Source organism: Kogia breviceps, chromosome 7 (genome assembly GCF_026419965.1).
Source record: "Kogia breviceps isolate mKogBre1 chromosome 7, mKogBre1 haplotype 1, whole genome shotgun sequence".
In the NCBI taxonomy this organism is placed as follows: domain Eukaryota; kingdom Metazoa; phylum Chordata; class Mammalia; order Artiodactyla; family Physeteridae; genus Kogia; species Kogia breviceps.
In genome coordinates this window covers 38,308,700-38,321,210 of record NC_081316.1, presented here as the reverse complement: position 1 = coordinate 38,321,210, position 12,511 = coordinate 38,308,700, and the positions used below count along the sequence as shown (strand labels likewise).

Here is a 12,511-nt window from a genome sequence, read left to right as displayed (position 1 = left end):
TGCTAACTTACTGCAATGTACCTCTAGCGAGGCCCATCTGTTGGGTGTGGGGACTCCGAGATGACCCTTGACGAAGAGGAGGGCCCTGAACCAGAGGACAACTGGGCACACGGGAGGGGAGCAGAAAAGACAAAGGACACTGCCCTTACTGCAGGTGGGAGGGTGGAGATCATTAGGACCAGATGCTCAAAGAAACCACAATCAAGGCAGACAGTTAACTGCTGTCCCCTTCCCTTCCCACCTCCAGCTCACTGGCCCAGGGCCCAGGCTCTTGTCTCCTGACTCTTCCTGTGGGGCAGCCAGCTAGAGGCCAAACGCATCTCAGTTCTTCTAACAAGCGAGGAGATTAACTCACAGGGAGACCTTAGGTAACCCCCTTCTTTCTCTGGGCCTGGTAGTGACCTCTGGGGTCCTTTCAGCTCTGACCTTGCCAATTCTGACTCTGGATGCTGGCCATACCGGCCTCACCCTCAAGGCTAGCTGCCTGCCCACTGCTGCCATCTGGTGGCTCTCCAGGCCCAGCTGCACTTGGCTTTGGCCAGGCTCTCTGCAAGCCCCTTCCTTATTCGAGCAACTACTTCAAAGGGTGAGTCTTGCTTCTGCTGCAGCTGAACACACACTGCACTCCTCTGGACCACAGATCAATGGGTATTTGATGCCAAACACAACAACCAAAAATAACACCAGAACTTCATCTCTCTAGCAGAGATGACACAGCTGCAGCTGAGAGCCTGACCTCCCTACCCAAAGAGAGGAAGTAACCTGCCCAAGGTCGCACAGCTGCCTGGCTCCCAGACCAGCGCCCAATTCTGCTTTACCACAATGCTTAGGGCTGGTGGGCACCCTGGAAACCAAAAGTAGAGTCAGCCCAGGGTCAAGTAAACAAAACCTTTGGAAGGTGGGAAACAAACTGTCAGAATTCCTTGCAAACCTCAAGAAATGGTAAGATAGGACATGTGAATATGTGAGCAGTGCCTGCAGAAATTCAATGGAAATAACAAACTGGAGGTGGCCAGGGTACCTCCTGACCTTGGAGGGCATCATTCACGAGGACGCCTGCAGGTCTTCTGTAAACCAGTCTCCAAGCACCACCACAGCCTGGATCCTAGGCTAGGCAGACCGCCAGAGGGCGACAGAGGGTGAGGAAAACACACAGGTAGCATCAATGTGTTTGCATAGGCTTCCCCCACCAGACACTGCTCCTCAGGGTCAAGCTCTTCTATCTTTTCTCTCTATCTTCAGGCCTCTTGACACCTGGCCAGAGGAGCTGGGTAAACATGTATACAGGTATATCCCTCAGATTCCTGTACAACCATGGGAACTGTCCACGCTCTGTGGACTCAACTGATCACACTCTTGGCTCTGTCTGCAGCCTTCTTCTAAACCCTATAGTACAGACCCTGAAAAAAATACTGTGTGACTTCAAGGAGGTCACTTGCCTTTTCTGGCCTCTATTATCTCACATCTGCATAACTGAGTTCTGCCGTATGATCTTCAAAGTCCTTTTAAATCTAAAATTCTAGGATTTGAAACCAAATTGAGGCAAATCAAGGCCACTCTTCACCTGCTGAGCAAATAGGACAGTGAGAAAGGGGGAAGTAGTCAAACAATGCTTCCCTCTAGTGGTGTAACCCTGTCACTACACCCTCTCAGCTCGGCCCTATAACTATTCCACTCCATCCTACCCTGAACTCTGAACAGGAGAAATCATCTTACAGCTAGGCAGCCTAGCGCAGGTACAGCGGAGCGAGACAGAAAGAAAGGACGCCAGGCTCAAGGAACCAATGAGGCCTCTGAGCTGGTTCCACACAGTGGAGAAATTATCCATCTTTAGGAATGAGTGTATCTTGGAGCTCAAAGCACGTTTTGTGACCTCCAATTCCCCACTCCAGATGAGGAAACCAAGGCTCAGGGATGTTCAGAAGGGACTTGCCTGAGGTCACAAGCTGACTCATGACTGAGCCAAAAATAGATCCCTGCTTTCCTGCCTCCTTCAGCCTCTTGCCTTTTTTCCATGCAAACTCCCAGATGAGGTCCATGGAAGTGATGTGTCAAGGGCATATACATACACAGGAATACACCAGCAAAGAGGCCAGTTCCCTGCACTGAGAAGGTTTATTCATTAACACTTAGGGGGATATAATCAGACTGCAAATTACATATTCAGCATAGAAAATATAGAAGAAAATAAAATTCACTCCTAATCCCACCAATCAGAGATAATACTCTGCCATGTTTCCTCCTGGTCTTTCTATGCAAACATTCTTCTTGGAAGAAAAAAAAATTAGAAGTTGTAGTGTAGTACCTTATTGTAACCTACTCTTTTCACTTACCTTATCATGAGCATATTCCTCTGTCATTAAATATCCTTCTAAAACATTCTATTTAGGGGCTATATATTCCAACATACCACATATTCCAAATTTGTACCATAATTTATTTAACCAGTTCCCCCTACAATTTCATTTGTTTCCATGTATTTGTTTTTGTCATTATAAATTAGGCTGCAATGAATGGTATTATACTTAATCTCCCAATGTACCCATAATAATTTCCTTAGGTCCATTTTACTTTTTTTTAAAGGATAGAATTTCAGAGCTGGAATGGTCCTTGGATATCATTATGTCCACAACCTCCTATTGTCCAGATGGGAAGAAGGGGACCAGAGTTCTGTGTCTTGCCAGAGGACAAAGAAAGCAACAGAACCAAGTCCCAAACACTCCACCCATTAAAATGGGACCTTCCCAAAGGATTTCACACCCTTTCCTGACTACCCTCTCCCACAATGACTTCCCCTTCCCCTGAAACCCTAGAGCCTCCAGTGTCTAGGCCACTCCTCTGGCTTTCTGCCATACTTTTTCATTCTTTGACTAAATATTTCATTTGTTCATCCAACTATAAACTTCCCGAAGGTAGTTCTAGATTTTATGTTTCCTTGTAGTCTGTAGCATAGTGCTATATATATCTAGGTAAGCATTCCACAGATACCTGCTGAAGGATCAAGGATAACTACGAATTTTCTTCCTTACTGCTTGGGAGAATCACTGGCAAAAGCTGGAAAAAAATGTTTCTTTGAAAAGTAAAAGAAGTTTAGTTCATGGGTGAGAGCATTCTGAGATACATACTACTTGGAGTTAGAGTAGCAGGCTTGGGGACAAAAGACTAGGTTCAAGTTTTAACGCTGCCCAACTATGTGAACCAAGGCAGTGCAGTTAACCAATTAGGGACTTGTCTGGAAAGCAAGGATAATAACACCCATCTTGCCACCTTCAGATGAGAAAATGGAGATGAAAGCACTTTACAGTGATAAAAGTGGTCCACAAGAGCTATGACTGCTATTGTATTATCATAAATGGAAATGTGGCTGCCTCTGTGAATCCTGGGTTGGCCTACAGACCCACGCTCCTGGAGCACCATCTCCTAATTTCTACTCCACACACAACTCTATTAAGGGAATCTCTGGCTACACATTTCAGGTAAGAATTAGTGTTTTCTTGAAGCAGAATTTCACGTACAGAAGGAACTATTATTCCTGGTTCAAGTCACTGGGTGTGAGTAGTTAAGCCATCCACATTTCCTCCTTATCTCTGGAGAGAAAATGACAAGGTGGAAAGAGCACTAGACTGAGGCCATGAGACCCGAGTTTGGTCTTCCCTCACGCTGTGTGCTTCCCCCTCTTCAGTCCTCAGTTTCTCCATCTCTAAGCTGAGGGGGTCAGGCCAGACGAGCTCTAAGTTCTCATCCATTCCTGACATTCTAAGGATTCTAGTATAAAAATTAATGGCTTAATAAAAAGAAATGAAATTGAGTTATTTATAGTGAGGTGGATGGACCCAGAGTCTGTCATACAGAGTGAAGTAAGTCAGAAAGAGAAAAACAAATACCGTATGCTAACACATATACATGGAATCTAAAAAAAAAGGTTCCACATAGCCCAGGGAGATCTCAATGCTGACATAAAGGCACTGTCTTGCCTCTTTGCTTCAGTCTTCTCATTTGCCAAGTGAGGAAGTTTCTCTTTACATTTCTGATTCTCTAAAACTTATAAGACTTTAGGACTTTTTAAGGTGACACTGAAGAGAGTGAAGAATGTCAGGAACTCTGTATTGGGGCCCACTTTTTCAATCCATAGCCTCTGGGAGACCACAAGGCTGCTTTGTGATACTGTGTGGCCCAGGGAAAGCATCCAGCATCCCCAAGGCAACCAGGCTCTAAACATTCTGATCAACCCCATGTTAAGGATTGGATCATGTGTAAATCATTCCCCTTGATATTCTAATAAATCACCAGCAACCAGCACTTAGCATTTGTAAGCATTGATCTTTCTGCACTCGCCAGGAGAGTCCTGAATCAACCTGTTACTGATCCAGAGACATTCAGATCCAGCCCTACGGAGACCTCTGCTGGAAAGAGAAGATATGGAACATCTGACCTCCTGATCACTCCAGAGTTTCAAAGGGCAGAGGAAGTCACCGTATACTGAACTGACATGAGCCCTGTCCTGTGCTGGATGCTGGAAGCTTTGATACACCATCTCATTTAATCCTCATCCAAGGTCAGCAATATTTCCCCATTTTCCTAATGAAGAAATAAGTTCAGAAAAATGAGGCTTATTCATTTATCCAGCATGCACTGAGTACCTACCTCGGTTGTGCCAAGTAGTTTGCTAAGCACAGAGGACACGATGCTGAGCAAAACAGACATGGCTCCTTCCCAGATGGAGCTTACAGTCTAGTGGGATGGGAATTAGTTAAAGAATCCTATAGAAAATAGCACAGGACTTCCCTGGTGGTGCAGTGGTTAAGAATCCACCTGTTGAGACTTCCCTGGTGGCGCCATGGTTAGGAATCCACCTGCCAGTGAGGGGGACACGGGTTCGATCCCTGGTCCGGGAATATCCCATGTGCCGCGGAGCAGCTAGGTCCGTATGCCACAACTACTGAGCCTGCACGCCACAACTACTGAAGCCTGTGAGCCCGCCTGCCGCAACTACTGAGCCTGAGTACCTAGAGCCTGTGCTCGGCAAAAACAGAAGCCACCACAATGAGAAGGCTGTGCGCCGCAATGAAAAGTAGCCCCCGCTCGCTGCAACTAGAGAAAGCCCGAACGCAGCAACAAAGACCCAAGGCAGCCAAAAATTAATTAATTAATTTTTTTAAAAAAGAAAATAGCGCAAAGGAGAGGCTGTAGTGCCCTGAGAAGAGATAAAAGGGAAAAGTGATGAGTCAGGGATGTCAAGGAAAGGGCTCCCTGAGGAGGTGATGACTAAGTTGAGGTCTGGGGGGAAAAAAAAAGGATGTAACTAAGTCAAAATGAAGAAGGAGAGCAGGGTAAGTGTGGCAAATAGAGGGAACATCAGCTGCAAAAGCACTATGGTGGGAAATCCAGGATCCATTCCAGGTACCAAGGCCAGAGTAGAGGTCAGCCAGGGATCAAGAGCTAGCTCAGTTAGAAACAGGGCTGGAAAGGCAGGCAGAGGGCAGACCACGCAGGGCCTGGTGACCACTAAGGACTATGTCTTTATCGTAAGAGCAATGGGAAGCCACTGGAATGTGACACATGGGTTGGAAAAGATCTTCCAACTGAGGCATGGAGAACAGACTCGGGGGAGAGGGAGCGATGTGGGAAGATGAGGACACCAGGCAGAGGCCGCTGCAGGATCCAGCAAGAAGGTGACAGTGGCCTGCACCACGGTGGTAATGAAGGGGAACTGGCACAATCAGGAGGCTGGCGGAGCTGAGTTGCACCTCGGCCTGTCTGACTTCAAAGCCACGCTTCTCTCTACCTTGCCGTCTATTCATTCGTTCAGCAATTAGTTACTCATCATCTACTATGTGCCGGGCCTGTGCCAGGTGCTGGGGATATAGCCGTGAACAAAACAGATACTGCTCTCATGGAATTTACAGTCTAGACATTAAACAAATAAGAATGCAAATGGATGTATACAATCCATTTTGTAGGAAGAATACAGTTTCATAGTATGTATACAATCCATTGAAGGAAGAATAGTGTGATCAGAGATTTTAACAGGAAAAATTACCTGTAAGGCCATGATGATCTTACATTGATAATATAAAAGAGCTACGTGCTGGCTGCATGTAAGTGAAAGACCTCAGAAAACTTTGCCTGTCAGACCTGGCCAGTTCATGAGCCCTGAGGGGAGAAGCTGGTGTGTCTCAAGCCCTGCACAGACCCTGCCGAAATAGAAGTCTTTCTAAAGGCAACTGCTAACTCCTTAATGTACTCACACATCCCAAGCACAGGCACCCCCTGTACAGGTATGTACAGCATTTTACAGTTAGTTAGGATCTTTCACACAGATTCATTCATTTGAAACTCACAGCAGCTGTCTGTAGAATGGAGGTAGGTTTTAATACCCTGCATGAGAGAGGAGGAAATTGAGGCCTAGACAGGTGAAGTGACTCAACTAAGGTCACCCAACTAGGAAGGCACACAGATCCACCACCCAGTTCTCACTAGAAGCACTTCGGGCCAGGAACTCATGAATCTCAGAGGAGACAGCTGCAGGTCACCGAGCCTGGAGAAAGTCACACAGGAGTCCCACGAAGTTCCTGAGAACAATGACTGGGGACATTAAGCAGCTTGGGAAAGGTTTCTAGAATGCAGCTCCACCAGTCTGAGACACAGGTACGTTGCCAGCTTTCCCAGATTAGAACAGGTTCTCTTGGACTCTTTCCAAGTGCCTCTAATGGAGAAAAGTATTTTTCCATCGCAAGCACTGCAGGTAGGCACCAGACTCCTGAAGAGGGAGGACAGAGACTACATCCCAGATTCCCACAAAGACCAACTAAAGTAAAGTAATCTTGATATCATGTGAACTGCCCTCGCTAAGCACCTACCACTAGGGATGGCAGTCTTGGGCATCATTTCTCGATCATGGTACCACTAACATTTGGGGCTGGGTATTTCTGTGTCGGGGGGCGGAGGCTGCCCTTGCATTGTAGGACATTTAGCAGCATCCTGGGCCTCTACCAACTAGATGCCAGTAGCACGCCCACCCCCAGTTGTGAAACCAAATATGGCTCCAGACACTGCAAACGTCCCCCAAGTGACAAAGTTGGTGTAGGGACTATGAGAAGGGAGAAAGCACAGTCTATTCCCCGTCTCCATCCTAACCCAGCCCAGCCCAGCCCACCTTACTGGACAGATCTATGGTCACTGCACATAAGCTGTTTTTAATCAATAACACACCCCTAATGTCTTCCAGAACGAGACTGGGGGCAGCCTCTGTACTGATGTGGCTGCAGGTAGGTCCCAGGAACAATTCTCCACTGGAGCTTGTGAAAACAACTACAGTCAAATAACTCCTTGGCCCAATAATGAGCTGCTTTTGATCCTGTGAGTAAATCTTGTTCCCATTAAAATGAGCAGCTGGGTCTGATTAAACTGGAAGCCCTGGCTGTTTCTTCTCAATGACACCGTGCCAGGGCAAAGGCTTCCACGGATGCTAGGAGGAGGGCAAAACTGGTGAACCAAACAGCAGGAGACTCTCATTGACCCAAAACTCAGTGCAACAACCAGGATGCTCAAACATCCCAGCTTTTAACCACTCTGGACTCAGGAGAAGGGGGAAAATAACAAAGTGCAAAAACAAGAGATCTGAATTAACAAGTTAATTAAACAGCTGAAACATTACCCAAAGATCACGCTCTCAAGTGGAGGTGGAGACCTGAAGCTGAGCCCCAGAGCAGCTGGGATGACTCAGGCAGTGTCAGGGACATAGGTTCCAACCTCCCACCCTGAGTGCTGGGCTGTTGGCCCAGACGTGGAAATCAGCATGAGTTACAGTGCTGCAAAGCTAGAATCAAAGCAGCAACATCTTTATGTCTTTCATTAGTCAGCTGCCTAACCAGTTAATGGATTTACTGACAGACTCAACTAAACTCACTATGGTTTGGTAGTAAGTGTATTTTCCTGCACTGCAATTCTTTGAAGACTGACTAAGCATGAAACGCCTACCTGTTAACACCCAGTGACTCAGACTACTGCTAGTGTCTGTGCCATTCCTGCACACTGACTTAGCTCCACTGCTGCACTGAAATCTGATAACAGGTCTGTCTCCCCTAGTGACAGTGGGCTCCTTGAGGGCAGGATTAGGATCTAGTACAAGGCATGGTACATAAACAGATCCTCACCATCTGTATGATGGACAGATGGATGATGAAGTCTTCTGTTTCTGTACTCTTAGACTTAAGCCTGTCCACACACTGCAGTGGGAGGGCACGGCCCACATCTTTTCTGTTTCTTCAAGGCTTAGCACACTGCTCAAAAGATTCACAATAAACAAGAGCCGATTTGGTTGGACTCTTGAATCCAAAGAGACAAACTGAAGCCTTCTGATCATGGACCAGCAAGTCCAAGGAAAGAGGTCAGAAATCCTCGCAATCTACCCTGCCTCCTATGCATTTGAATATGTTTAGTCTCTTTTAACTAGAAACAGTTTAATGTAGGCAATGAATACTTTCTCTGCTAGACACTGGAGATAGACGTGAGCAAGATGAATATGGTGCCTCCTATCACAGAGCTCACTGTCTGGAGGAGAAGAGAGAGAGTAACAATTATACAAATAAGCGGCTACTATGCTCAGGGTCTCTTTAAGAAAAATTTCTGTCGATGGTCCCAATCTTCAAGCAGTCTGGACTTCTTTGAGGGAAGTCATGATTTTCCTCCAGATGAATGACATCATTAGAGCATCCTCTGAAGCGGCAAATATGGAAAGTTTATTATACACCTTTGTTATATAGGCCTCTGTACCAAAACAATCTTAAAAAAAATTTTAAGAACCAATTAAAAGCACCATGGATATAAATACTCATAAGTCTACGTCTGTGTGTTCAAACGTGTAGTATGTGTGACTTACCCAGGATAACTGAAGCTGACCTGAAAACCTACAAAAGTACTGGATTAAGTCACCAGGTATTTGAGAGTCTACAGATCTGTGTGTCACTAATGAGCAGGCCAAGAGCAGGCAAGGGGACTCCTGAGAACCTCTGAGGTTCAGAAGGCCTTGACACAATAATGGTTCTTAAGAATTACAAACTGCTGGTCTGGGAAACTGTGTCAGTCAGCAAGAGCTCTAAGAAGGCTGGGAAGAAGGGAGGCCATGAAAAAACAAACCCCGAGAACAGTGTCAGGAATATGAAGACCAGGCAAGGAGAACTGCCCTAAGATGAGAAATCAACGAAGATATTATCAAGAAAAGATAAAGATGCCAAAAGCTGGATGGCATGGCCTGGTAAGGTAACATCTGAAGGAATATGTGGGATGTTTGAATCAACGTACAAAGTTTGTTAGGGTTAATAAAAATTTAAATCAAAATACCATGCCAGCTATGACTCAAAGTAATGCTTTTGCCTCAACCTTGAAATATTTAACTTAATAGTTTCTGACACCTTTAATTTAGACTCAAGTGAAAATGCAAAAACAGTCACCCCTTTAGCTAAGACAAGGCAAAGACTCCCCAACAACCTGGACAAATTTCTAGGTGATGTTTGTTGCAGTGGGTTCCTTCGCAAAACCTCATGGACTCTTAGGGCCAGAAGGAGTTAACCTAAGCCAGCCTTGCCTTTTTGGGTGTAAACCTGTGATCCAGAGAGGAAAACCCACATATCTGGTTGATTGTAGAACTAGATCCCAGGTCCTCCCCTTCCCAACCCTTAAAGCTCTTCATCAGTAAAAACCAAACCACCTAATCCTGAGCATTCATAGCTACTCAGACAGCTGTCCCCCAGCTGCTCTTACCAACCACAAACTCTGCCACTCTCACCTGTCTGAGCAACCAGGTGTGTCCACCCATTCCAGACAGCAGCAACCTTTTCATTCTGAAAACAATGTGCTTCTATTTTCTGGGGCACAGGAAGGAAAGCAGCCTGGGAAGCCAGTTGCCCATGCTTGTTGCTTCCCCAAACAAACAGCTCTCCTGCATCTTAAACAAACAAAAGGGGGACAAAGAGGTGAAGGAACATTAGTCCAAGATGATGGAAAATAACCCAAGTTTGAAAAAAAAAAAAAAAGTGGTTAAAAGAAGTTGTATTACTCTTAATCCTACAATGTTGAATAGAGCAAAACAAGATACCAAATTCATGTATAGCATAATTATACACAAGATTTTAAAAAATTCTTTAAATAGGAAAAAAGGCCAAATGTTCTTAGCAGTTTGTGAAGGAATAGGAATGTGAGTTTTTTTTTTATTAATTCATTCAGCAAATATTTGTTCAACATCTACCGTGTGCAAGACATATGTTTCTCTATTTTTCTACATTTTTAAAATAAACACTTGCATTACCTTTTGTTAGGAAAAATATATATTAGCTTTTTAAAATAACAGGTTAAAAGATAAATTGTTTAAAAAAAAATGGTTTAAAGCTTAAACTTTATAAATATAAGATGATTTCACTACATGCCCTGTCCAGAAGAAAATACAATGTTATCATATCACATCCACATAGCACTTAAGCTCATTCGAACCTCACAACAATCCTGTGATATAAGCAGGAATGTGACTGACTGACACTGTGATTTAATAGAAAGAGAGCAATTTCAGAGTCAAGTGACTCTGGCTTCTATTCTTGGATCTGCTAACTAGCTACTGACCTTGGGCAAACCACTTCCTCTCCAAGCCTTAGTTTCACCAGCTGAAGACTGGAGGGGAGGGCGGTTGGTCAAGAAGGGCAGACGATATAACTGATGACACTGTTAACAGGAGAGACTTGTAGGGGGTGGCAGCAAACCAGAGGGCACATGCTTGTCCAAAAGGCATTCACATTCAACAAATCTTTAACTGGAAGTCAAACAAAATGGGGCCATAGACCATAATTTGGCTTATAAATCTACAGTTTGTGATGCCTTGGATGATTTCTAAGTGCTTTCCCAACCCTAACATTCCAAGGTTCTACACTGCACAGTAAGCACATGGTACACACATGTGCCTACTGAACACTTGAAATGTGGCTAGTCCAAACGAGATATGTTGAAGACAAACAAAGCACAATGGATTGTAAAGACATAGTGCAAAAAAAAAACCCAAAAGGAGTGTGCCTCATTAATAAGTTTCGTACTGATTACACGTTGAAATAAGATTTTGGATATACTGGGTTAAGTAAAATAAATTACTAAAATTAATTCACCTGTTTCTTTTTACTCTTTGCAATACGGCTCACATTATATTTCTCCTAGACAGCACTCTTCTAGAAGATAAGTTAACCAAGGCTCAGAGATGTTAAGTGACTTTCAAGATCACATAGCTAATAAGGGATCAAGTGGTACCAGAAGCCAGGTTTTTTGCTTCCACGGCATTCTGTGACCTCCCAGTAAAGGTTTACAGTATTGCTTGCCCTGAGACAGTCTGGTCTATTCTCCCAAACTGATCAGAAGCCAAACAGTATCATTAAAGGATATTAGACCAAGATTCAGGCTTCAAGTCCCAGATCTGCTACTGGATCACTCTGTGACACAGGGCACATCACTTCACATTCTGGGTCTCTGTTTCATAGAGTCTGAGGGTTTATAAATCAGTGGAGCCTTTTTGTCACCCAGGTGACCTTGCAGCACTGACATTCTGCAGTGCTATACAACGAATTTGGTATATTTCATGCCTAGAGAGAGGGCAAACTCCCTGGACCTCACCAGGGTATATGAAGTATGAGGATCCTTTACAAGAGGGCAGCGGACCCCTCAGCAAAGCTTCAACCCATTAAATGGAGTGCTTAGCTACCAAGGTACGACTGACAATGAGCCTGCGTCTGTAATAAGGCTTCATTTATCTTAGTAAGTCTAAACCATCTTTTTGCAAAGACGAACTGTCTTCCACATGCAGATCATTACACTGTTGCATCAGCAGGCAAAACTAAATTCTACTGCAATGTCAAATAGTTACATAATCTACAACTCCAGAGAGAAGGTCTAAAGAACACTTAACAAAATCCAATGTGTAACAGCTTGAACTAGACCAGGAAAGACGGATATTAATCTTGACCCTGTTAAATTCACTTTCACAATATCCAAAACCAATTCATTTTGTGAATATACTTTAAAAATCACTAAACTGCACAATTTAAAGGAGTGAATTTCATATATGAATTGTATCGCAATAAAAAATCCAACATCTATGTTTTAAAAACACCATAGTAAAAATGCTCCACATATGAAATAAAAAACAGCTTTACTAATTACAAGAGTTTTTAAGAAATCAATGTTAGCAAGCATCTAGAAGAATCTCTAGGTTTACAAAATACCAGCCATTTCAAATGAATTAGAACAGAGTAGAAATCTCTCAGGACTTTGCTGGTGGTCCAGTGGTTAAGACTCCATGCTCCCAACGCAGGGTTTGATCCCTGGTCAGAGAAGATCCCACATGCCGCATGGCATGGCCGAAAAAAAACCACCCAAAAAACCTCTCTTAGTCTGTTCTTATTCTCAGAAAAGAATGCCTTCCTCCAGTGCTAGTGAGGACTGTGGGGGATGAACTAGTCACTTCTTGTCCTGGGGCCTT

General features: G+C 44.3%; 1 protein-coding gene across 8 annotated transcripts in view; it reads right to left on the bottom strand.

Annotated features, from left to right (window-relative positions):
• SERGEF (secretion regulating guanine nucleotide exchange factor) overlaps window positions 1-12,511 on the bottom strand; it is a 247,568-nt gene that overhangs the window by 215,228 nt on the left and 19,829 nt on the right. For all 8 annotated transcript variants that reach the window (XR_010841353.1, XR_010841354.1, XM_059068840.2 and 5 more), the window contains one exon: window positions 9,788-9,946. Coding sequence is in view for 6 of the 8 variants with exons in the window: in XM_059068840.2 (XP_058924823.1) it covers window positions 9,788-9,946 (159 nt within the window). In the remaining 2 variants the exon portion in view is untranslated. The remainder of the gene's footprint in view (window positions 1-9,787; window positions 9,947-12,511) is intronic.